The sequence below is a fragment of the Armigeres subalbatus genome, chromosome 2 (genome assembly GCF_024139115.2).
Source record: "Armigeres subalbatus isolate Guangzhou_Male chromosome 2, GZ_Asu_2, whole genome shotgun sequence".
In the NCBI taxonomy this organism is placed as follows: domain Eukaryota; kingdom Metazoa; phylum Arthropoda; class Insecta; order Diptera; family Culicidae; genus Armigeres; species Armigeres subalbatus.
This window is the reverse complement of record NC_085140.1, coordinates 44,030,512-44,058,485: the sequence shown is the minus strand read 5'-3', so window position 1 is coordinate 44,058,485 and position 27,974 is coordinate 44,030,512. Positions and strand designations below refer to the sequence as shown.

General features: G+C 40.5%; 1 protein-coding gene across 9 annotated transcripts in view; it reads left to right on the top strand.

Annotated features, from left to right (window-relative positions):
• The window catches only part of LOC134218497 (calmodulin-binding transcription activator 1), a 708,930-nt gene that overhangs the window by 631,522 nt on the left and 49,434 nt on the right, over positions 1-27,974 (top strand). For 8 of the 9 annotated variants that reach the window (XM_062697587.1, XM_062697584.1, XM_062697591.1 and 5 more), the window contains 4 exons: positions 21,385-21,452; positions 26,774-26,909; positions 26,982-27,198; positions 27,251-27,543. In XM_062697587.1, coding sequence (XP_062553571.1) covers positions 21,385-21,452; positions 26,774-26,909; positions 26,982-27,198; positions 27,251-27,543 — 714 coding nt within the window. The remainder of the gene's footprint in view (positions 1-21,384; positions 21,453-26,773; positions 26,910-26,981; positions 27,199-27,250; positions 27,544-27,974) is intronic. The other variant, XM_062697588.1, reaches the window with a different exon arrangement.

The following is a 27,974-nucleotide window of genomic DNA, read 5'->3' as shown; positions in this document are numbered from 1 at the left end:
AACAGCGGATGATTCCAGTATTGATCGCACAAGGGAACAGTACAGTGATCTAAAGCATAACGGATCACGGAATTCACCGGCAATTTTGAAAATAAAACCCAATTAAAAACATGCAAAATTCGTGTAATTCTAGAGTCGCATTTTTTTCCCAAAAAATATTTGAGCTTCTTGACACTGGCGGAGTTAAACTGGGGCACGTGACACACCAAATCGAACATTTTCACTGAAATTTAATTATATACGCCAAAATTGTCTTGAGAAAAAATACTGTTTTTCTGCCAATTTTTATATTTTTGATCGACAAAATCCTCAGTGTGACACAACATTAAAATCACCCATTTTCAATGTAAGGAGACCCGTAATAGAATACATTTTAAAGAATTCAGGCGGTGCAATTGAGTTCAGTCGACTGGGTCAATGGAAATCAAGATAGGGCAAGTGCTTGGCCACATCATTTATTTTTTTTTTTTGAATAATCGAACAGTTTCGGCTGCGTACAAACCCAGTAAATGGAATTTACTGAAAAACCTCGTAGCTGCCGGACAGTAAGATCATTTCAAAATGATTTTACAACTCAAAATACATTACTTTGACACGCTTGGTGCCCCAATTAAATTGTTTACTTGCAATCACAAACAACTTTGACATTTTATCGCAGATATCATCCAAAAGAGTTAATTTACTATAAAACAAATAATAAATCATGATTTCAAACAACTTCCTGCTTAAATCAAAGGGCCAATGGTAGAAGGGTAGTGCAGTCGATTTCAATGAATTTATCCAATTTTTGAACCAGCAGTACAAGTGCACCAGTCAAAGCACATACCTTGCTGGCCTTTGACCTTCTAACAAACCCAACCCAAACGACACGGCTATCGCGATATACACCGTATCGCTGTTTTCTTCGGTACAGGTACCGTGCCTTTTTACTAACGTTCGTAAATCTTCGTACACGAACCACCTCCTTCTTAATCTATCAACATCCATGCGAAACGGGGTCAAGAAAATCGTACAGCGTGATACCCCACCCTCAAAGTGGAGAAAAAATAACTATCCTCGCTTATTTCCATCCACTATCAGCGCAAAATCCACCCGAAACAGAGTCTGCCACGGCACCAAACACATTTTCCTATGTTCTTATCAAACACAATCCCACCCACGCGCATACCCCTCATAGCCTGGCGTTCTAATAGACCCGAATCGGCGGCCAAGAGACCCGAAGATGTCGGCGACCAGCACCTCCGAGTGTGGGAAGAAAAACTCATTTTCCTACAAAACATAATTATATGCGCCTTAACAGACCATCACCGCCGCCGCTCCCAACCTCGGCTCTTCATCCTACACTCGTGCTGGGAACGTGAGAAGATTCTCCCCTCCACAATCCCCACAGCAGAGAGCGGAAGAGATGGAGAGTAGGCGCCCTACCCGTACCGATAAGAGTGAAAAAAGGTACGAGATAGCGGCGAGCATAGATTGTGGGGGTGTAATCGAGTGAGTGAGTGAGTGAGAGAAAAGCGTGGGAAAATGACGACGGAAAGGGACGGCGAAGAATCCTCTGCTACCATGTGATACGGCTTGATTTTCGTCGTCGTCGTCATCCGTTGCTGACGTCGGGACTGTTGATGTCGGTTAGCTTGGAAAGCTTCAGCAACTGTAACTGGATAGCAGCGTCACAACGAATGTGTGGGAGGTTTTGGCTGTTCTTCACTGATGATGGTTGTTCTGATTTCTTTTCGGTATGCTGATAGAATTTACGGTCGGTTCATGACTGATGGGTAATCTGGGCGATGGGAAATGAAACGAACCGATAATGGTTGGTTTTTATTTGTCAGCAAGGGTATTATAAAAGACTAATTATTCTGTGAAGTGGAGGATGACAAACTACGAGATAAGATTACGTGACATATTGAATTTTGCATAAAAATTACTTTCCTGTAAATCTAAATGTCTATCGTTAAGGGAAATATTTAGAAAAAACTGAAAGAATATCAACGAAAACTTGTCATATTAAACTTTCATGATTTTTATTCCCATCAGGGTTCGTAATTTTCATTTCGTACTTAAATTTTGAATGCATTTCAAAAGATTGTGTCTTGGATGGCATTAGTGGATTTCACTAGATACAGTCTTCGATACTAACTGAAAGGCAAGCTCAGTAGATGAAGTAGAGAACGAAAAGTTTTAGTCCACAATCGTCTAGATAATGGCATTACTGTCATCCAAGAAGATACGAAATGTTGGAGCGACATCTGTTATCTATCAACAAGACTGAATAATCATTTGTATCTACTCAGCTATCAACACAAATGTGAGAATAGATCGACTGATATTGGGCCTACATTCAGTACCAGGGTACCTTTTGCTATTTTAATAGAGGTAATTATTTTTTATTGCTGGAAAATGAAACTCGAAGTCATATAAAGACTTGATGAATGGGATCAACAGATTCGGCCGAAAGTTATCTAGCCGAATTCCATATGGATGGAAATTAATAATTTTCGATCGGCCAAATGATACGTTTGGCCGAAGAAGCCATTTAGCGAATTGAATATTTTGGCCGAACAGATAAAACCGTCAAAAATGTCATTAGACCAAAAAGACCTTATGGCAGAAAATGTCGTTTTATCGAATTGGTAATTTGGAAGAATAAGTCGTTTTTCAGAACGGACCATTTCGCCGAATGTCATTCGTCTGAAAGCCATTTAGCTGAATACCACATGGTTAAACGATACGTTAGGTCGAAATTTACATAGCCGAATTCCTTTTGGTTGATTTGAAAGTTTTACTGAAACGATCATAAGGCTGAAAACAATTTAGCCGAAAATGTCAAATTTGGCCGAAAGCGACACACAGGGTACGTCAGAAAATAATGCGAAAATTGGTTCTATTTCTTTTAAATCCCATTTGAACTGCTCTAAGCAATATTTTCATCATTTTCAAGTTCAGTTATCATTATAAGGTCCTTTCAAACAAATTTACTTAATGTGTGCTTTATTTTTATCAATAATATCCTCAAGATTAATAATATCCTTTTGAACCTAGTCCTCCGACATCGACTGGCATGTGCATGTTATGGCTAACGTTAGGGTCTTTACACAAGGGTGCGATGGTTTGCAGACTCGTGCTTCAACATATGCCCCAATCGTATAACCCAACAGATTAACATCCGGACTGCTAGAGGGCCACAAATCTTTCGACCAAAATATCATATTTTTCTTCAGCCATTGTTGGGTCGACTGAACTGGCGCTCCATCATGCTGGAGGACAACGTTTTGATCCTCGGAAAATTCGACCTTTCCCCAGGGAAGCACTTGGTCCTTTAAAATACCGATAAACAATTCGATATTGATATTAAACCCAATATCAATGAAAACAGGCGGCAGTTTTAAACCGTTGGACGCCCCCAAGCCAAACATCATGACACCAGCCGGATTGTTTTAGAATTTAAACTTCACTTTCTACAAAACATCCCCAATTTTCTTCGTCGTTGGCGTCAGCATCGATGCTGAAAAGTTTTCGCGCCGAAAAACAGGATTATAATTTTTTCTTTCTTCGACAAAGAAAGCAATCTTTTTGAACGAGTCACTCGTAGTTCCAGGTCCGTAATCAAGGGGCGTTTAACTCCAGCTTTGGAAGGTACATACAAGTCTTCTTTGATGGTTTTCGCATGGATTTCTCAGAAATTTTGACTTCTTTGGCAAGTCAAAATTTCTGAGAAATCCATGCGAAAACCATCAAAGAAGACTTGTATGTACCTTCCAAAGCTGGAGTAAAACGCCCCTTGATTACGGACCTGGAACTACGGAAGTTTTCTGGTGGAACGCACCAGGTTGCAAGCCATCTGTCCACTATCACGATTGACATACGTGCAAAGCTCGGACGTACACTTACCGGCTTCCGTTGCTTAAACCCATCATGGAGAGACATTTAAAGGCGATAAACTGTGGCCAAAAGCCAACCTACCACCATAGTAATCTCATTCGGCGTCTTCTGGGCGAGCAACAAACTAGTAATCACTTCTTTTGGGTACATTTTTACAAATTTGCAATACAACAATTACAATCTCTCGGTGCGGCATTTGAAAGTAAACATAAACAAATATACTTTCAACAGAAATTAGTCACTAGCTACTCGAATTAACCCAATATTCAAGTTTAAACATTTTCGCATTATTTTCTGCCGCACCATGTACGGCCGAAGCGATAATTTAATCGAAAAAGCCATTCGGCCGAAAATGTCGTTTGGGCAAAATAGTTGCTTGGCAGAAAGGGTCATTTTGCCGAAAATGTCAATTGGCCGAACGGGTCATTCGGCCGAAAAAGTCGTTTGACCGAACAGGTCAAGGCCGATAAAGTCGTTTGGTCGAAAATCCTAGCCAAAGGAAAGGGTCGTTTGGCCGAAACTAATTCGGTCGGAAGTTGTTTGACCGAATGCCACTAGGTCGATTTGAACGTTCGACCAAAACGGTTATTCAGCAGAAACCCGGCTTAGCTTAAACGAACAGACTGAATTAGTCATTCGGCCAAAAATGCTGTTTGGTCGAAATTATCTTTTGGCAGAAAGGGCCTAACTCTTCTGGTTGATTAGATCATTTTGCCGAAATGGTCGTTTGGCAGAAGGGTGGTTTGACCGAAAATGTCATTTGGGTGAACTAATCATACGGCCGAAAATGACGTTGGGCCGAACAGGTCACATGGACGAACATACCTTTTGTCCGAACAAGTCATTTAGTCGCAAAAGTCGTTTGGCCGTTTGACCAAAAAATGCAATTAGCTGAAAAGGTGATTTGGATGAAAATGCCATTTGGCCTGAATGATTGTTTATCGGAAAATTAAATTTGGCAGAACTGGGTACCGTGAATGTCGTTTCGTAGAACAATAGTAAATGTGAAAAGTGAGATGTGATTCATGATTATTGAGAAGTGAGAAGCAAGAAATTACTTCTTACTTCTCCTTAATTATTTCCCACTGTTCACAGTGAGAGGAAAGAAGTACAGTGAACTCTCTCTTTAACTCGATGTTCTGTAACTCGATATTTTCCTTTACTCGATGGAATTCAAAGCCCCTTCAATCTAGCATATTGCGTTGCCTCCGTAAGTCGAAACGTCTCTTACTCGATGCTCTCTAAGTCGAAGTAATTTTTCAAAGCCTTTTCACCTCGCTAACTCGATGTTGTCAGAAACAGTTCACATGCACGATATACACGGTGCCGGATCGTTTGGCCTAATGCCGTTTCACCGAATAGTGGAAAAAAGAAACTTTGATTGCGAGTATGGGAAAGTGAGTAATGAGAAGTGAGTAGTGAAATTTACATGAAGTGTTCAGCAAGAAGAGGCAAGAAGCAAGAAGCGAGGGATGAGACATTTCTCACATATCATAAGATATGAGACGTAAGAAGTAGGAAGGGAATTGAGAAATTAGATGTAAAAAGAGAGAAGAAGGAAGTGAAAAGTGAGACGAAAAAATGAAAAATTCGATGTTAGAAGAGCGAAGTGAAAAATGAGAATTGAAAAGTGAGTTATGAGAATTGAGAAGTAGAACGTTATAAGTGAGAAATGAGAAGAAAAAGGCGGGAAGTGAGAAATAAGTAGTGAGAAGTGAGATTTGAAAAAAGAAAAGTGAGTGGTGAAAAGTTGTGTTAATTAAGAAGTGAGTATTGAGATACGAGAAGTTAGTAGTGGGAAGTGAGAAGGAAGAAGTAAGAGATGGAAAGTGAGTAGTGATATATCGAGAAGTAAGTGATGAGAAATGAGGAGTGAAAGGCGAGATATTAGAACAAAAATGTAATTTATCGTCAATCTATCTATCTTCCTTCTTTCTTTTTTCTTCTTTTTTCTTCCCTCTTTTTTTATTTCTTTTTCCTTTATCCTTTTCCTTTTTCTTTCTCTTTCTTCGCTTTTCCTTTTACTTTCTTCCGTCCTCCGTTTCCCAAACTCTTTCTTCTATTTCTTGTTCCTTCCGTTTGCTTCCTTCTTTTTTTCCTGCTTCCTCATTTCTTTCTTCTTCATTCCTTCTTGCTTTCTCCATCTCCTTTCTTTTTTCTTATTTTGTATTCTTCCTCTTTCTTCTCTAGTTTTTCTTTCCATCCTTCATCTTTCTGATTTCATCTTGCTTCTTTCTCCATTCGTCCTTCTTCATCCTTCCCTCTTCCATGTTTTTTTTCTTCCTTCTTTCATTTCCCTCCTTCATTCTCTATTATTTATTTTTCTTTCTCCTTTTTACTTTACTCTTCTTTCTTCTACCTTTTATTTCCATCCTTCTTTCTCATACCTTCTTCCACAGTTCTTCCTTCTTCCATCCTCCTTTTTCCATCTTTTTTGCTTTTTTCTTCTTTCTTCTTACTTCTTCATTATTCCTTCTTTCCTTATACTTTTTTAAACCTTCTTTTTTTTCTTCTTCCTCCTTCCTTTCCTTTTTTATCTTTTCACCACTTTTTTCCTTACTTCTTCTTTCTCCTGTTTCCGTCTTCCTTCTTCCTTATTCTAACTTCCTTTGTCCTTATTTCTTGTCTTAACTCCCTTCATCCTTATTTTTTCTCTTCACTCCTTCCTTCATCCAAATTATTTCTCTTTCTTTCTTCCTTTTTTCTGTCTCTTCCATTTTTTCTTCTTGGTTCTCCATTCTTCCAGGACAGAAAGAAGTCCTATACCTCACCACTCACCTTTCACTTCTTATCATCTGGTCCATCACTTCTCAATTATCATCACTCACCTCCTACCTTTAGCTTACATTTTCCTCACTGCTCGCTTCGCAACATCTCATTTCTCACTTCCTATCACTCGTTACTGCACACTGCACTACTTTCTCACTCGTTACTGCAAACATCTCATTACTAAGTACTCACTTCCAATTCTCAGTATGTAATCACTTCTCATTACTTTGTATTCACTTCGAACGTCTCATTTCTCACTTTTCAGTTCTCACTTTTCACTATTCAATCCGTCTCACGTTTCACTTCTCTTAATAAGGTTCCCTATCTCGATACCTTCCTAACTCGATGGTCCCTTCATAAAGTGAGACGTCTCACAGCGAAATGACCTTTTTGACCAAAAGACTTGTTATGCCGTATGGCCATTTTGGCCAAACGACCATTTTGGCCTAACGACTTTTTCAGCCAAACAACCTGTTCAGCTCCGTTTAGTACGCGTTTGTTCGTTCTCCCTTTTGCACGCAGATCGATCGCGTGATAGTCGAAATATTTGGTTTTGCTTTGTGCGGTCAATAAAGCTATTAACCTTTTCGTCATCAACCTCCCTTGTGAAAAGAAAATATAAAAATAAACTTTTACCAAAAGAAGCAGATTTTTTTCAAGTTTCATGGGGCTTATGGATTTCCAGGATTGGCCACTTAACTCCGAGGTTATTCCGGATTTAAAATTGGTGTAACCTTTTGGCCATTTTCCAGAACGCATTCTTCGGAAATGATTATTTTATATTTTTTGAATGGAAACGACGCATAAACTATTAGATCAGGAATTTGGTTGGTCCTAAATATAGGCTGTTTTTTTGGCGTTCCGCCGGAACCTGTTACGGGGTCACTTTATGCAAATAGGCGATGGGACACATCCAACTTTATGATTTCATAAGTTATGGCAATCTACAGTATTTTTGTACTTCCTGGGCCGTATTTGAACCGATTGGAATCGGAAGGGTTGATAAATGCGCGTAAAATTGTGAGTGCGCAATTGTACGTGTTTATTAGTGTTCATTATATAATTTTCAGTTGATTCCTTGTGAAATTTCGCTGATCGCTGAGTCGCAACCATAGATAGACAGTGAAAACTGAGGACAAACCTTTAGGAATCCAACACAAAATGCAGAAAAAAAAGTAACGAGAAGTGAGAAGTGATTTGTGAGAAATGAGATTTGAGAAGTAAGAAGTTAGAAGAGAAAATTGAGAACTGAGAAAAATTCTGTTTGGCTGACGTTATTGGCCAAACAGGCCGTTTGCTTAGCTAGCTTCAGGGCAAGCCTCCCGAAATCCAAAACTAAATGCACCCCATTCAAAACGGAAACCACGCATAATTGTCATGCAAGGAATAATATAAATGACAGTTGTGTGTTGCTTCCGTTTTGAATGGGATGCCTTTGAAAAAACCATCATTTAGTTTCCGAGAGGCTTGTCCTAAAGCTAGCTAAGCAAACGACCTGTTTGGCCAAACATTTCCGACCGAATGACCCGTAATTTTCGACCAAAAAGCTTTTTCTGTCAAACGACCATTTCAACCAAACGGCATTTTCGGCCAATTAATCAATTCAACCAAACGACTGTCTCGGCCAAATGACCAGTTCATCTGAACGATATTTTCAGATTTGTTCAGTCAAATTGCATATTTGGTCCAAAAACTTTCGGCCAAATGACTATCAGCTAAATAACCTTCAGCCAAACAGCCTTTCCCTCTGCTCTCAATTTTCTCATGTTACGTCTTACTATCAATCCTCACTTCTCACAAATCACTTCTTGTCCAAAAACTTTCGGCAAATGACTATCAGCTAAATAACCTTCAGCCAAACAGCCTTTCCCTCTGCTCTCAATTTTCTCATGTTACGTCTTACTATCAAATCTCACTTCTCACAAATCACTTCTTGTGGGGTATAAAGTGAGTCTGAAAAAAGAATTTGCATTTGTTGGTTACATTAATGGATAAAGTGGAACATATTTCTTATTTCATGATAAAAATAATGAAATAAACTAAAATATTTAAAAATGACATCAATAGAAAACATAATGATAACGAATTTGAAATTCAATCGTAGTAGGCATTTGAAATGCCAGCATACTTAGAAGCTAATGAGAAGAAATTTGAAATTCAATCTCAGTAGGCTGACAGGAATTCTAGAATCGAACGGTAAAAATAAACGATCATCATTCAGTGTTCTGTTTTTGAGGCGTGAACATGCGAATTATCCTTCGGTGTTCTGCGCTTGTTTTCGTTGGTAAAAGGCAAATCGGAGGACGGATTTACTTGGCTACGACACTTCTCACTTCTCGTTTCTTATTTCTCATAGTGAGAAATGCGTGAGAATAGGAACTGAGAAGTGAGAAGTCACATTAATCACTTCTCATTTTTGACGAAAACTACGTCTAAGGGGAAGACTCGGATACAGGGTGTAAAATGAACATTTCAAAATTGGGGACCGTCAAGACCGTTTCAAGCGATCGGATCAGTATAAGTGTAAACTATATACTGATGCCGGATGATTTTTTTGGTCAATTTGAGCGGTACCGTACATTGGGCTAACATCCAACTGTTGTTGAAGCCGAAACCGCACAACACTAGAGGGAGATAAATATTTGTTTCCCACTAGTGAAATATATCAGAATCATTCAAATATTTCCATTGCCATGGAATGGATTAACTATGCTTCGATTTTCTGCTTTTGCGTGTTTTTCACCGCAAAAATCGATTCTGTTTTTGATTTCAAAGTTAACTTGTCCATATCATCTGAACTAATTCAAAGACACGTGTCCTATTCAAGCCATTATCAATTGTCATCATCGAACTCCTACCACCAGTCCCATCGGAAGCCGGAGGAGTCAAAGCAAAAAGCACCAATCCACCATCCTCGCCTACATAATCGTGTGTGGTGTGTACGAAAGGTACATTGTTCATTCCACATTCAACAATAATGGCCCCAAACGGCAATAACAATTGCCGTCTCCGATGGGCATAAAAGTCGGCCCTATCTACGACGGCATATTTTCCCCCACCCCAAATACCAGGAAGGATAACGGAAGACAAATTCCTTCTGGTTCTGGCGGCTTTCGCACATAATAACGTCAGGAGCACACCGGACGAGATATGAATGCTTGCGATGCTCTAGCCGGATCCTTCCAAGGCTAAAAGATGCCTCTATAAAATTTAATGTATGATTGTATTAAAACCATATTATTGTTTTTATGGATTTTGTAAATCTGATAACGGGTCCATCTTTCTTGGAACAGGTTCAAACCCAGCTTGGTTCCACGTCCTGTCTGCCTGGTAGTCTACGAAGAAGTTACATAACAAATTGTAGTTTATGGACCGAGGTGGACAAATTGAGCGATTCTAATTCGGACGAGCTGACGATAGCTCACTAATCTGTCAGTAATGAGAAATTCAATCTTTCCCCATCTTCCATTTTCAAACGCGTAGAAAACACTAGAGAATACATACGTAGGTGATGAAAAGCGACCATTAAAAATTCAATGCCTACAACGTACACAAATTTCGGGTTCTACAACAGTTCGACGTCGTCGTCGTCGTCGTCCTGTCCCAGTGCCAAATTAAGTGAGTACCACATAAATGTGAACTGACTCCCATCGTCACGTAGCGGCTGAGTCCCTCCGGGTCGACCGAATCGACGACAATGTTTTCATCTCATGAAGTGGAAATTTCTCTCGTTCTCGTTGTCGGTTCTCCTGGGGGGAGGCCCACTGTGGGGGATGGAGAATAACGATGATAGGACATGTTGGCAATCGCTTTCTCCACGCTGCCTTCGTCAAGGCAAACAAGGCGTGCTGGGAAGTGCGGTTTGAAGCGTGAATTTCCTGAAACGAATAGCCTGGAATGCAAAGTATGGAGTAAGTGGGAAGATTGACGATTACTTGGTGTTATTTTTCGTGAATTAGGAGACAATTTCTAGTTTATCTGTGATTGACATATTGGCGATGTAAGGCATTCTCAAAACACGACTCTGGTGCGCACTATTATGAGAAAGCCAACGAAAAAATAAATTTTTGAACAATAAAAATCGTTTATTACTATATGGTTTTATGAAAGTTTTCGACTGACATTGGTTATTGTTTATGCACATGCTGTGAAAAACATTTCAATATCACACAAGTCTAAATTAAACAACAATTACTGAGAAACTCTACCCATTTCTATCTCATTGTAATATTCATCTCATCGCAAAAAAATGAAATACAGCACTGATTTCGTCGTTTATTTTTGCTCATATGCGTCTTAACTGCTGAAAAAGTCACAAAATTAGAAACAAACTAATCTTCTTTAAATCAATTGGCTTTGCTGAAGCCACAGATACCAGAACTATGTTTTGTAAATCCCGTGATTGATTGTCAATTAGTCGTTTAGTGAAAAAAAGGCCCAAAAATGTATATTAGGTGACTGCATCAAGATATATTTTAATTGTTCTTGCAACTGCTATTTTGCTACGGTGGCAACGGTAACATACTTTGAATTCGATTAATGCATTAGATCACTTGTGGAGTAGCCAATATCGAAGAATTAATCAGTGATGAAAACTCAATCTATTATAAAGTGTACGGCCAAACCAAAAACCCCTTAAGTGGCCAATTTCCAACATGCCATCGACTGAACTCGTCCTAGGAGCCAAGCAGCGTCTACCCCTCGGCCACTTAGCAAAACCTCCTCCATCATCCGTGCCCGCGTATTCTCCGCCTCACTTCTTTTAATCCGGGAAACCGATACCGTTGCGGAATTCCAATCAGCTTCCGATGAGTCTCCCCCCGAACGAACGAAGAGCGGTGGCGTTGTCGTCGTCTTCTATCCGAGGCCCGCTGTCACCCAGAAGCATCGGAAGCCTTGGAATAAGAAATGAGACCGATAGGCGTGAATTTCAATCAGCGTTCCTCCCCGGAGAAAAGCGCCCACCAAAGCCGACCGACTCCTTCCGGAGAGCGATTGCACATGCATGGCAGCGGCCTACAAATGTACGACGACGAGGGAGATAAATTCGGTTGCCGATTTGCAAATACTTCTCACCGAAATTTCGTATTCAGAACCGGACCTCTGTGTGTCTTCAAAGCGGCTTGATTGCGATTAAAATTTCATCGACTAATTGGCGTCGTCCTGGTTTCCGAAATGGGTGGAGACGTCCAAGCCAAAGGGGGTTTCGTGCTGCTTCAGCAAACTAAATATGATTATCGTACATAACATCAGGGCTGGTGACGGGTTATGCTAATGTGGCTTTTTTCTTCTTCTAGATATTTTGTAAGACTTTTGGCTATTACATCCAGAGTAGACGAAAATAGCTCATTAATATCAAATGTTGATAAGATAGCAAAATGAGATATTGACATGATTGATATAAGAGATAAAAGAACTGGCAACAATATCAAAAATTTGCACTAAAATATCATGAGGAGATCAAGTTGTGCTATTTGTAATAAGTGATCAATATCATGTCCCATTAGTTTGTTCTTATCCATAGCATATCTTGATGTTCAAATGATATTTCGGTGCAAATTTTTGATATTGTTGCCAGTTTTTTTTATCTCTTATATCAATCAAAACCATATCATGTTTAGATATTCTGTTCATGGCTTCTGCCCGGGATGTTGGCTTATTGCACGATTTGAAGCAAGTATCATATGAGGTTTATTTAAATTATCGTGTAAAGTAGATGTTATGCTTATTAGTATACCGTACGTATATGATTCACACGAACCACATTTTAGTATTCGAATTTTGAACATATTTTTCTACATATACATGGTTTAAAAAAAGTGTCTCCTATTTAGTATCGGATATTATTACGTCATGTACAAGTTTGGCAAGTTTCTATCACATGAGACAACGTTTATAATAATAGTGTGAGTTAGTAGAGCTTACTCTCCATATATAACTGTTTATAAATTGCTTTTAGCAATGCCACTTGTCACTTTATCATATATCCCCTGAATTAGGAACGGTTGAAACGGCTTGTGGGGAATAAAGTGAGCCTGAAAAAAGCATTCGCATTTTTTTAATTATATTAATAGCTAAAGTAGAACAAATGACTTATTTCATAATAAAAATAATCAAATAAACTAAAATATGTTCAAATGGTAATAATAAAAAAATAAAAAATAGCAAATTTGAAATTCAATCGTAGTAGGCATTTGAAATACCAACATACTAAGAAGTTAAAGAAAAGAAATTTGAAATTCGCTTCCAGTAGGCTGACAGTAAATTCTAGATTGTTCGAAAGGTGACATAGAAAACAAATGAAGATTACTCAGTGTTCGTTTCTTGAGGCCGAAGGACGCTGTATGTTTATCGGCGACCAAAGCCTGTTATCCACGGAGAAAGTGGACAAATCGTTTGGCTACGACAATGGTGTAGTCGTTGCTCCACTACAAGGTAAGACATTTTTTTGAGGTGATTGAGAAATGAATCGAAATAAGGCAAAATAAAATGATCAGCCTATGTACCTATAAACAAAATGGCAAAAGAATAAATGATAAGCCAAAGTATGTCAGTGGTAAAAAAAGGTAAACTGCAAACAACAAACAGAACGACAAAAAAATCAAGTTAAGCCGTGGAATAAAACTGACAGAAGAAAGTGATAAGCCTTTCTTATGAGAAGTGAAAATGGCAAAAAGTAATGGTAAGCCATAAAGCAAATATTATTAAATAGCTACATTGAGAAATGCGTATTTGAAACAAAGCGGATTTTATTTTGAAGATTGTCCACCATCTGAAAGTTGAAACGTGAAATCCAACTGGACGAATGAAGAGTTAAGGGCTATTGATTTAAAGATCGTGAACTCGATCCCGACCTCACTCGACTCGATTTGAATTGGATTTGGATTGGATTTGGATTGGATTTGGATTGGATTTGAATTGGATTTGGATTTGGATTGGATTTGGATTGGATTTGGATTGGATTTGGATTGGATTTGGATTGGATTTGGATTGGATTTGGATTGGATTTGGATTGGATTTGGATTGGATTTGGATTGGATTTGGATTGGATTTGGATTGGATTTGGATTGGATTTGGATTGATTTGGATTGGTTATGGATTGATTTGGATTGGTTTGGATTGATTTAGATTGGATTTGCATTGGATTTGGATTGGTTTGGATTGGTTTGGATTGATTTGGATTGGATTTGGATTGATTTGGATTGATTTGGATTGATTTGGATTGGTTTGGATTGGATTTGGATTGATTTGGATTGATTTGATTGATTTGGATTGGTTTGGATTGATTTGGATTGATTTGGATTGATTTGATTGGATTTGGATTGATTTGATTGGTTTGGATTGGATTTGGATTGATTTGGATTGGATTTGATTGGATTTGGATTGGTTTGGATTGATTTGGATTGGTTTGGATTGGTTTGGATTGATTTGGGATTGGTTTGGATTTGATTGATTTGATTGATTTGGATTGATTTGGATTGATTTGATTGATTTGGATTGGATTTGGATTGATTTGGATTGATTTGGATTGATTTGGATTGATTTGGATTGGATTTGATTGGATTTGGATTGGATTTGGATTGATTTGGATTGGTTTGATTGATTTGATTGATTTGGATTGGATTTGATTGATTTGATTGATTTGGATTGATTTGGATTGATTTGGATTGATTTGGATTGGATTTGGATTGATTTGGATTGATTTGGATTGGTTTGGATTGATTTGGATTGATTTGGATTGGTTTGATTGGATTTGGATTGATTTGATTGGTTTGGATTGGATTTGATTGATTTGGATTGGATTTGGATTGGATTTGATTGATTTGGATTGATTTGGATTGGTTTGGATTGATTTGGATTGATTTGGATTGATTTGGATTGGTTTGGATTGATTTGGATTGATTTGGATTGGATTTGATTGGATTTGGATTGGTTTGGATTGGATTTGGATTGGTTTGATTGGATTTGGATTGGTTTGGATTGATTTGGATTGGATTTGATTGGATTTGGATTGATTTGGATTGGATTTGGATTGGATTTGATTGATTTGGATTGGATTTGGATTGGTTTGGATTGGATTTGGATTGGTTTGATTGATTTGGATTGGATTTGGATTGGATTTGGATTGGTTTGATTGATTTGGATTGGATTTGATTGATTTGGATTGGTTTGATTGGATTTGGATTGATTTGGATTGATTTGGATTGGATTTGGATTGATTTGGATTGGATTTGATTGATTTGGATTGATTTGGATTGATTTGGATTGATTTGGATTGATTTGATTGATTTGAATTGATTTGGATTGATTTGATTGGATTTGGATTGATTTGGATTGATTTGATTGATTTGGATTGATTTGGATTGGTTTGGATTGATTTGGATTGATTTGATTGGATTTGGATTGATTTGGATTGATTTGGATTGATTTGATTGATTTGGATTGGATTTGGATTGATTTGGATTGATTTGGATTGGTTTGGATTGATTTGGATTGGATTTGGATTGATTTAAATGGATTTGGATTGGATTTGATTGGATTTGTATTGGATTTGGATTGGATTTGGATTGGATTTGGATTGGATTTGGATTGGATTTGGATTGGATTTGGATTGGATTTGGATTGGATTTGGATTGGATTTGGATTTGGATTGGATTTGGATTGGATTTGGATTGGATTTGAATTGGATTTGGATTGGATTTGGATTGGATTTGGATTGGATTTACTCGGCGAAAAATAAGAAAAAATATGTGAAGACTGTAGACGCTTGAAGCCCGAGGTATGTACAACAAGAATGTATTGTGAGTTGAATAAAATACGGACGACTTTAAAAGGCTGGTAACTTTCTAGCTTACATCATCATGTACGTACAGATGCTTAATCATTTAGCACTCCATTTCTACAATATACTTAAATCATCTTTATATCTATATCATCCTTAAAAAACAACAATTTGGACTACCGTTAGGCTTTAGCTTGCAAAGGTTGTGTCACAAATGTATGGCTTGAACAAATGAATGTTGCTTTGCAGGCGAATTAAATTCATTTAAAATATTGGTATGTGATCCTTGCTTTAACTCTTAGAAACCATTCGTAGACCACAATAGAACATTAAAAATATTTGAAAACGATATTCGCCTGAATAGTAAGTTAACATGCTGTCAGCCCTGTTCCGTATAGCGTGGCCATAATTATCAACTTTATCTGGGAGTGCCAATCAAACGGAACCAAAGTTATGTAAATACAACAAGTTGTAAGTCATGCTTCTTCTGACCACTTTTTGTTTCCTCCTTCAGGATATTCTGTGTAAAGGAAAACTATTTGTTAATCGAACCGTGATTAAATGGCCGTTAGCCGCACGCTAATGACTTATCGGGGTAAAATAATTAGAAGCGGAGCGAGAAACGGTGGGGTGGCAACGGCATGCGATAACCATCGAAAACTGTTCGCTTCGTTCGCCTTGGTGGTCCGTCTGTGGGCGGTTGACTGCCTGTAAAAATAACACAATCAGCTCGAATTAAATCATTTCGTAAAACGTCTCCTCCTTCCCGGAACGCTCCCGGAATGAGTCTTGTTACAATGTAAGGCGAACGTGAAGTCTGAACCGACCGTCGCCCCATAGTTGGGTACGAAACTAACGAGAGCGTGATTAATTTCCTAGCTTTGTGGCCTTTTTCTCATCCAGTCTCGAGTTGGTTCAGGGTGGCCAATATTTAGACTTGAATGGAAAGGAGCCTTACGGACTCGGTGCTGGTGGTCACTACCGAACAGAAGAACGGAACGAAAACAGAGAACGTGAGAGTGAATATCTCATCCGGGAGATCTCTGACGGGTCCGGAACAGAGCGGACTGAACTGAATGCTTATTTGTAAGGGTGATTTATCGCGATTTTTCCAGGCTCAACACTTCCGTTGCATAGCACCTTCCAATGTCTTAATAAATTATCGTTCGGGAGTTGATCGGGTGCTGAACGATGGTGGATTTCGAATGGGCTTTGATGAGGAACAAACGCATAGCATTCGCAAAAGCTGCTAATGAACATTTATGTTGAAAATAATCAAAATCGATATCGAAAAACAAATATTTTATTCTTATACTCTGCTTGTCACCTTATTGTAATTAGCAAAGGTAACAATCTTTCTAATTTTACTCACTCTTTATAGTCTTATCGTTATCATTTTTAACGTTGGGAACGATTGTAAGCCAAATTATGTACGAATTAGTCCGTGAAATAAAATTTCTCTAACTAAACTTGCATTTACTCATTAGTAAATGCAAGCTGGGCACTCTTGTAAATCATTTCTTGAAAAAAAAATCATCAACACTTGAAAATCAAATTTTTCATACTTCTGGTTTGTCATCCTGGAGGTTATCGGTTTTGTGTGCATTGTTTACTCATATTTATCATAATCTTGATCTACAAATAATAATTCCATTCATATCTAATGCCTTATATCATGATTTGCAATGTCACAATAATTTGTTTAAAGTGACGTCAAATGCGTTATTTATATTTATCTTAAACTTAAATAACATTGCTATTATCATATGTTCAAGTTTTCGAACATGCAAGTTAGATTTTAAGAAAGAAAGTTTCAACACAACCTTCACAGACTAATGTTAAGAAAACCCTTGTTGCTATTGCTTTCCATCTGAATGGCGATTGCCTGTGGCGAACCATTCATTGGAGCAGCCTCGCAGAAACTTGTTGGCAACGATTTGCATATTGCATTCGGAGTCCCATGCGAAAATCAGAGATAAAATATTCCCATCCTGAACTGATGTCACACACAATCACACAATGAGATGTAAATGTCTCTTTTGTTTGCAAAGTGCCAAACCATTTCGGTAGTTCTCGCTGTCGCGTAAGACCAACATTTTCATTTTGCTCAAAGCTCATTTAAAGCGACATAATGGTTCGAGTACCCATATGGATGCTTTTCTTGGCTTATCTCGGAAGGAGATCTTTCTTTGGACGAGCTCGCAAACCGGTGAAGCCCGCGCCGCCGGCGGCGTGCACTTTCCCACATTTTCATTCAATTGAGAAAATTGAAAAGTATTATGAACCAAAGCGCCAACGTTTCAGCAAGCATATGCACACGCGGTTGGTCTTGCTCGGTTTCGATGGGTTGTAATCTGAAGTCGGAGATCTTTTCCGGCGAGATACCAATTTAATTTAATAATACAAATGAACTGTTTTACATTTTCCGGTTGTTTAAGACTCTGCTGTAGGGCAGGTTTTCGGGAGTAAAAAAACTCTTTGGGAGAAAAACTGTTGATATATTTTTATTTTACATTTCTCGGGCGAAAGAATTCGAGACGGCGACAGAAGCATTACATTGGTAAAAAGTGAAGCGCACTCTTCTTCCTTTTTTACGGTTTCGTAGCAAAAATGTATGAATTTTTCAGTTATACAAAAGTAACACAAGATAACGTCATAAGACTAGCTGAGGAAGACGATACGTTGCTTAGTCTTGGCATTTGACTCTTCTATGTATAGTTCCAAAATACTGGTTGAATTGTGGGGAAGTAGAGACATGAGTAAAACTATTTGACCTAAGGTCGCTAGACTGGAACCATAAGGGCGAAACCTATCTGGGCGAAATAAATAAAACATCGTTTTGCCGAACAGATCATTTGGCCAACCGCAAATACCATTCTCTGAGCGGGTAAATTGGTTGACAACGTCGTTATGTCAAACGTGAAAAGTGTGGGGTGAAAAGTAGGAAGTGAGAAGTGAAAAGTAAGAAATATAAAGTGAGAAATGGAAAGTGAAAAGTTAAGAAGTTAGGAATAAAAAGTTTGATATATGACGTCTCACTTCTCTTTTCTTACTTCTTCTTATTTCTCCATTCTTACTTCTTAGTGTGGAGAGTGAGAAGTGCGAAGTGAAAACTGAACAATAAGAAATGATATATAAGAACACTTTTGTCTCACATCTCACTCTTTCACACACTTCTCACTACTCATTTATTACTTTCAAGAGGCTCGGAAGCCTCCTTTCAAGAGGCTCGGAAGCCTCCTTTCAAGAGGCTCGGAAGCCTCCCTTTCAAGAGGCCTGGAAGCTTCCTTTCAAGAGGCCTCGGAAGCCTCCTTTCAAGAGGCTCGGAAGCCTCCTTTCAAGAGGCCTCAAGCCTCCTTTCAAGAGGCTCGGAAGCCTCCTTCAAGAGGCTCTGGAAGCCTCCTTTCAAGAGGCTCGGAAGCCTCCTTTCAAGAGGCTCGGAAGCCTCCTTTCAAGAGGCTCGGAAGCCTCCTTTCAAGAGGCTCGGAAGCCTCCTTTCAAGAGGCTCGGAAGCCTCCTTTCAAGAGGCTTGGAAGCCTCCTTTTAAGAGGCTCGGAAGCCTCCTTTCAAGAGGCTCGGAAGCCTCCTTTCAAGAGGCTCGGAAGCCTCCTTTCAAGAGGCTCGGAAGCCTCCTTTCAAGAGGCTCGGAAACCTTCATTCAAGAGGCTCAGAAACCATCGTTCGAGAGGCGCTGAAGCTTCCTTTGAAGTGATTCCGGGCTCAGTAGCCTCCAATAACTTAGTGTGATGTGGAAAGTTGCACGGAATAATAAAAATTCCTGCCCACTTTATGGAAAGCCTTTCTTTTTCTTTTTTTCTTATTTTGAAAAGTGAGAAGTGATAAATGCAACGTCTCACATTTCATTTTCTGTATCTGTCTTGTTGAGAAGAACAACAAGTGTGAAATAACAAGTGAAAGTTAGAAGAGAGACATGAGATGTGGGAAGCTACTAAATTCTTACTGATTACGAGACGTCTCATTTATCGCCACTCATTTCTCTCTCGTTATTTCCTATTTCTTATTTCTCACTTCTCACTTTTAACCTTCTGTCTGTGCTCAAAAACTTACGTTGTCTGTGCTCTGGGGTCAAATTGACCCCAAATTGAAATGCTATAACTTTTTAATGTTTGGCCGATTTTGGATTTTTAGCTGTTTCGAAAGATAATTTAATCATCTTTCAGGTCGTTACCAAAGATTGACTATTGGTGGGCGGGTACATCGCGAGGAGGGGTTTTAGTGAACAAGGGTATAAAAACAGTGATTTTTCATGATTATTTTACTTATATCCGAAAATCCTACCCATTTTGAACTGCATCTTTTTAAAAGGCTATGCAGGAAGGCATGTGCTTTGGCATGAGGCGTTTATAAGTTTAGAACCCGGCCGCCAAGTGGCGGTATATCTGAATTCATTATTTTAGACTACTCAAGATATTCCGATATATAGAATTCTCCTCAGTGTAAATATTCTTATCGCACAAAGAAAAATGGGAAGAAGTGCTCATTATATTGAGCACCGCTTTGTAGTGCTAGACATCCTGAACAATGTTGCCGAATACAACTTGGGTGTAGGTATGAGGGATCTCAAGCTAAAGCAATATTTCATATATGCAAGAATATTGCAAGTACACTAGCGCCGCCTATTTGTAAATTTCCTTATTATTTATTTCGTTACATCCCACCAGACGAACTTTGTTACAGACGTCATCTTTACAAATTTCAAAATTGTGCGATAAGAATATTTATAATGAGGAAAATTCCATAAATCGGAGTTACTTGAGTAGTCTAAAATAATGAATTCAAATATACCGCCACCTAGCGACCAAGCGCTAAACTAATCAATTTTGAAAAGGCGCAGTTCAAAATGGGTAGGATTTTCAGATATAATAAAATAAGCATAAAAAATCACTGTTTTTGTACCCTTTTTTACGAAAACCCCTCCCCGCGAAGTACCCGCCCACCTATAGTCAATATTTTGTAACGACCCTAAAGATGATTAAATTATCTTTCGAAACAGCCCCAAAAATCCAAAATTGACCAAACATTAAAATAGTTATAGCAATTTCAATTTGGGGTCAATTTGACCCCAGAGCACAGACAACGTAAGTTTTTTGAAAAAAGAACACTGTAGCGCATATTTTCAAGATTTTTCAAGCGAATTTGCACCTAGGAGCCAGATCTCGGCGAGTTTTACCAAACTACCAAAAATTAGGAGAATCGGTTGAAAACTAAAAAAATGGCAGCCACTTAAAGTAGCCTGGGGTCATATTGACCCCAGATCACAGACAAAGGTTAAGAGAAGACTGTTATCTCTTACTTCTCACTTCTCAAATATCACTTTTCACGTTGCAGTTCGCACATTTTAAAGCGAAAAGTAAGAAATAAGGAGTGATGGAGGAGATGTAATGCCAATAAGAAGGAGAAGGATGGAAACATGAGAAATAAGACGTTCGCTTCTCCCTTCTTGATCCTTACTTCTCATTCTTACTCTTCTCACAACTTACTTCTCATTTTTCACTTCTCATTTCACACTATTTATTATTCATTTCTTGGGCCCTCCTTAGCCGTGCGATGAGACGCGCGGCTACAAAGCAAGACCATGCTGAGGGTGGCTGGGTTCGATTCCCGGTGCCGGTCTAGGCAATTTTCGGATTGGAAATTGTCTCGACTTCCCGGGCATAAAAGTATCATCGTGCTAGCCTCATGATATACGAATACAAAAATGGTAACTTGGCTTAGAAACCTCGCAGTTAATAACTGTGAAAGTGCTTAATGAACACTAAGCTGCTAGTCGGTTAGTGGGGGCGTTTGGGTTTTTTTTTTGGAATCCAAAAATCTCTTTTGATTCATTCTTTAAAGAATATTTCAACATTTACAAATAATTCTAACCAAACATTTGAATTCCATCCTGAGTACCAGAAAATAATCAACAATATGTTGTTTTCTCATTACAGGAAATTGCGGCCATACTCATCAGCTTCGACAAACATTCCGAATGGCAGTCAAAGGAGGTAAAAACGAGGTAAGCATTAAAATGCATCCAATCAAATTTCTCCGTTTAACAGTGCATAAACCTGAAACTGCCAAAACAAAAAAAAAAAAACTCGTGGCCCACCTGTTGTTGAAGGGATGGCCCAACTCGCGAATCGTTTTCACTTTCATTGTTTATAAAACGCTGCTGTCTGTCATATTCCTCCAAGCACCTCGGTTAGAAGTGCATAAAAGTTTACAACAAATCCTGCTCTGGGTCGTAAAAACATTACTCACCCATTGGGAGCACTCCTCCGCGTCTCAACGAAGGGAGCCCCACGATCGCGAGATAACGTTCATAAATACAACAAAAAATTTAACTGCTCAGCCATATTCGGAACCATCCATCAAAAGGGTTGATGAGCCACTTTCTCAAAACTCCCCCGTGTCGGCGGCACCTTCTACATTGGATGATGAGCACGGAATATGTGAGAAATTATGACGGCAGTTTCGTACCGTTTAACGTGACAATTCCCATTACGATGGTCTTAGACGAGGGAGGGTAATCAATTGCCCGGAAAATATGTCGCCTTAAAAATTCCTCCACCAGTCTTGAGTTATGAATTTATTTTGGCAGACATCTTTATGAGCCGGACTTCGGGTCGGCCAAACACCTCTCCAGAATAAATCGAGACCCGACATAATTCCAACTTATCATCTGACCACGCGCAACCTCGGCACGGAACCCTTGCTGGCCGGGCCAGGCTGATCCCTTTTTCCACTCCTACAAGATTTACACTCGCAAATACATATTAATTAAATTTTATCACCCGGTGTCCATAACGAAAACAAGAATAAACCTCCCGATTCACAACCCTTTTGCAGCGGAAACGCATCGTTCCCATCCGTGGCTGTTTATGATCCCCTGCCTCGGTAGGATGGGTGATAGCTGTAAGGGTGTTTCGCGTTTTGTTCCGCTCCATTGCTTTTCGACAGAAACTTGAACGCATCTCGCGTACCCTCAGCCAGTGGTTGGTCGGATGTGTAATTTTAAGCATTTTATTTCGCACGTTGCAATATCTTGCCGAGGGAAAAGCTACGCACATAATTCGTTCATCCCCCAACCCACAATCTTGTGCAAACATACACCGAACCGAGTCCGAGCTCTGGCTTGCAATTTATTACCGGGAGTTGACTTTAAAGCTGACACAAGGCTTATATGAGTCCAAGTCCACCCACCACGGACATTCATTCGTAACGGAAAATACAAACACGCGGCGAATTGGGGAGGACGTCGTCGACGCCGCACGTTCATTGTAATCCCCAGAGCTCGGGCCCAGTGCTGAGGCACCGCCTCACCACAGCGCCATATTTTATGTGGGTCATTTCGAACCAGCGAAATATGACGACGATATTACAAATATAAATAGCCGGAAGATAATATATGGTCAGCTTTTGCAATGGCTTGGTGGGTACGAGACTTATTTCACCGTTGGTGTTGAGCCTATTTTCCGGGCCGAGGTGATGTCGACGCGGGCGAAGGACATTGGGAGATGAATAGATCTCGAGGGTATCGTGTTGCGAACTCTTGACAGGCGTTTTTCTAATGAACGGCGAATAAATGGGGAGATGAAACGTTGGACTTCAGAAGTGAAAAAACTCGGACTTCAGCTGGATATCTGTTGATTAATTAGACGGATGATTCAGCTAACCATTGAATCATTTAAGAAAAAAGAATTAGACTCCTACTTCGAACTTTTGCATGACAACTTAATCTATGTCATGTAAGGGTAATAACAATTTCGGAAGTCATTCAATCTCAGCACAACAAAGGGGGAAATCTTGACCAGATTCCAAAGAGAATCGCGAACGGATTTCGAGGGGATTCTAAACCGGATGCCAAGGGGAATCTTGAACAGAGGAATCCTGTCTGAATTCCGAGGAATCCTGACCGGATTCCGAAGAAAATCCTGACCGGATTCCGAAGGGAATCCTGACCGGATTCCGAAGGGAATCCTGACCGGATTCCGAAGGGAATCCTGACCGGATTCCGAAGGGAATCCTGACCGGATTCCGAAGGGAATCCTGACCGGATTCCGAAGGGAATCCTGACCGGATTCCGAAGGAATCCTGACCGGATTCGAAGGAATCCTGACCGGATTCGAAGGAATCCTGACCGGATTCGAAGGGAATCCTGACCGGATTCCGAAGGGAATCCTGACCGGATTCGAAGGAATCCTGACCGGATTCGAAGGGAATCCTGACCGGATTCCGAAGGAATCCTGACCGGATTCCGAAGGGAATCCTGACCGGATTCCGAAGGAATCCTGACCGGATTCCGAAGGAAATCCTGACCGATTCGAAGGAATCCTGACCGGATTCGAAGGAATCCTGACCGATTCCGAAGGAATCCTGACCGATTCCGAAGGAATCTGACCGGATTCCGAAGGGAATCCTGACCGGATTCCGAAGGAAATCCTGACTGGATTCCGAAGGGAATCCTGACTGGATTCCGAAGGGAATCCTGACTGGATTCCGAAGGGAATCCTGACTGGATTCCGAAGGGAATGCTGACCGGATTCCGAAGGGAATCTGACCGGATTCCGAAGGAATCCTGACCGGATTCGAAGGAATCCTGACCGATTCCGAAGGGAATCCTGACCGGATTCGAAGGAATCCTGACCGATTCCGAAGGGAATCCTGACCGGATTCCGAAGGAATCCTGACCGATTCCGAAGGGAATCCTGACCGGATTCGAAGGAATCCTGACCGGATTCCGAAGGGAATCCTGACCGGATTCGAAGGGAATCCTGACCGGATTCGAAGGGAATCCTGACCGATTCCGAAGGAATCCTGACCGAGTTCGAAGGGAATCCTGACCGGATTCCGAAGGAATCCTGACCAGATTCGAAGGAATCTTGACCGGATTCTGGAGGGAATCCTGACCGGATTCCGAAGGGAATCCTGACCGGATTCCGAAGGGAATCCTGACCGGATTCCGAAGGGAATCCTGACCGGATTCCGGAGGGAATCCTGACCGGATTCCGGAGGGAATCCTGACCGGATTCCGAAGGGAATCCTGACCGGATTCCGAAGGGAATCCTGACCGGATTCCGAAGGGAATCCTGACCGGATTCCGAAGGAATCCTGACCGATTCGAAGGAATCCTGACCGGATTCCGAAGGAATCCTGACCGGATTCCGAAGGAATCCTGACCGGATTCCGAAGGGAATCCTGACCGGATTCCGAAGGAATCCTGACCGGATTCCGAAGGAATCCTGACCGGATTCCGAAGGAATCCTGACCGGATTCCGAAGGAATCCTGACCGGATTCCGAAGGAATCCTGACCGGATTCCGAAGGGAATCCTGACCGGATTCGAAGGAATCCTGACCGGATTCCGAAGGAATCCTGACCGGATTCCGAAGGAATCCTGACCGGATTCCGAAGGGAATCCTGACCGGATTCGAAGGAATCCTGACCGGATTCGAAGGGAATCCTGACCGGATTCGAAGGGAATCCTGACCGATTCGAAGGAATCCTGACCGGATTCGAAGGAATCCTGACCGGATTCGAAGGGAATCCTGACCGGATTCGAAGGGAATCCTGACCGGATTCGAAGGAATCCTGACCGGATTCGAAGGGAATCCTGACCGGATTTCGAAGGGAATCCTGACCGGATTCCGAAGGGAATCCTGACCGGATTCCGAAGGAATCATGACCGGATTCCGAAGGAATCCTGACCGGATTCCGAAGGAATCCTGACCGATTCCGAAGGGAATCATGACCGGATTTCAAAGGAATTCCTGACCGGATTGCGAAGGGAATTCAGACCGGATTCCGAAGGAATCCTGACCGGATTCCGAAGGAATCCTGACCGGATTCGAAGGAATCCTGACCGGATTCCGAAGGGAATCCTGACCGGATTGCGACCGGATTCCGATGGAAATCCTGACCGGATTCCGATGGGAATCTTGACCGGATTCCGATGGGTAAGGAATTATTCATTTATTAAAATTAATTATTTAATTATTAAAATTAATTATTTAATTATTAAAATTAATTATTTAATTATTAAAATTAATTATTTAATTATTAAAATTAATTATTTAATTATTAAAATTAATTATTTAATTATTAAAATTAATTATTTAATTATTAAAATTAATTATTTAATTATTCGCATAATTTGGAATCATAGAACAAACTGAATCAATATATATAAACAAGCTTCCATCCTGTCGTCAATCAAACTAAATCCAGCCACAAATTTATCGCCTGTTCTGGCTAAACACCCGCCCCTATTGCAACTCCATAAAACACGCATGATAAAATTTCTCCCAACTTGCAGTCATTAGTACACAACTATGAAAACTCGTACAACGAAATAATTAACTCCAAAAGTGGGTATAAGAAACCTGCTCTGCTCACACGCACCTCGTTACTTTGGCGGGAAGTCTCACATGGCCACCGCCGAACACTACACATGGATTTGTGCACGCCTTAAAATAATAATATAGTTGTTCGCTTCGGAAAACAAACTTTTTCCCACATACATTGCCCCGTACCTACCTTCCTTGGGAAAATAGTTGCGTTCCCCAAGAACTCCAGTTCTCGATGCTCTTCGGGTAGTACAAGCCGGAAATAAATTATGATATGCGAGTACAGAGACTTTCGACACCGGCTGGGTGGAATTTCTTCGGCATGCCTGTTCGCTCGAGTTCAGCGTCAAGCGCGTTGGAGAGGGTACGCAACGCACCGCACTCGTATGCGGGCCCCCGTATGAGGAGAGAGGCGTGAAATTATCCTCTAATTAATTCTCGGAAAGGCTTTTGCCAGGACGACGGACGGCATGAGTTACGTTCTGAGCGAATGGGCCCCTGAACGAGTTAAATGTGCGTCGCGTCGGGTGCAGATGAGGAGCGGGTCTCCGGCGCAAATTGGCTGGAATAAGTGAATTTGTAGGAAGTTTGAAATAACTTGCCTCTGAAGCCTATAATGGGTGTGAAAAATTCCTGTTATTGCTTGTCGGTTCGTGCTCAAAGCAAATTGCACTCTAATTGGACGTTTGAAGGAATTTGAATGAAGGCACACTTGTTGGTACATATTGGCTTCACTCGAGCGATTTCAGATGACTTGTTGCATTAGGAGGACGCGAGTTTTCTTTGCTACAGTGTGGAGCATTACTGTCATGTTTAATTTAAATGCCTACGGCTAACATACCAACCCGAGTTTTGACTACAATCAAGGAATACTACTGTAAAATGTTGAATTTCTTCATAGTCAAACCCAAACGGAAAATGAAGTTAATTTTATAAAAGCGTCTCATACAATATTAATTCTCATATTCTTTCGCTACCGTCTAAATTTCCAGGCCAAAAAGCGGCTCAATGTTGCTCTACTCCCGCAAAAAGGTTCGCTACCGACGAGATGGCTATTGTTGGAAAAAGCGAAAAGATGGCAAGACAACCCGCGAAGACCACATGAAGCTGAAAGTGCAAGGCACGGAAGTAAGTTCAACCACCTTTCTTTTCTCTGTATCAAATTGACAAACTCACTGACCTACCTCTCAAAAATGGCAGTGCATCTACGGCTGCTACGTTCACTCGGCCATCCTGCCCACCTTCCACCGCCGGTGCTACTGGCTGCTGCAGAACCCGGACATTGTCCTGGTGCACTATCTGAACGTGCCCTACCCGGACGACAACAAGATGGCAGTCATCACTCCCAATCTGGCGCTGTGGGGTGACAAGAAGGAGTGGACCAAGGAGGAACTGGTCAGCCAGCTGAAACCGATGTGTAAGTATCTGTGCCCCCTCCCGTGCAGCCGACTATTTCACTGATGGGACAGTTTTTCCGGCAGTTTTCAGCGAAGACGAACCGGACGCGACGAACGAGATCGAGATCTCCACCGCCGAAACGGTGGAGGCCATCGTCAGTCAGCTGATGGAGAAGCAACGGATGGCGCGGCAGTCGGCGCTGGTGAAGCAGCTGGAGTGCGGCTGCCCGGATGCGAACTGTGTTGACGGGAAGAGTTGCTCGCATCCGATGCGGCGCATCAGTGCCGCCAAAAGTGATATGGGCAAGCGGCCCGACGGTGGACATTTGGGTGGAACGGCGCCCAATGTGCTGATTGGATCGAGGGTGAGTAATTGTTGATTATTATTGTGTCGAGTATTTTTCCTAACATCTGATTTCAAGATAAAATGGGGTCTTGTCCACTTCTCATAATAAATCCAAATAAGGCCACCCAATTCAAGCATGCATTGGTGTTAAAATACACATTACTTGTTGTTGTGGCCGTGAGGATTTAACGCGTAGGGGACTTAGTAAAAACACAAGGTAACACATACCGTAAATGGTTTTCAATTTCGACTGTTGTATTCGCGGGTACTTTTTACACACTCTTTACATTTTTTTCTTGATTGATGACTTGTGACGGAAGTCAGATTTTTACTTTTTTTGGAAAAGATGTTTAATTTTGATACACATAGTTAAGTTTGCCATTTTAAGGTGTTTTTATGAGATATTGCGAAAAAAGAATCGGCTGCCGGTGGGTCTTGAACCCACACTAT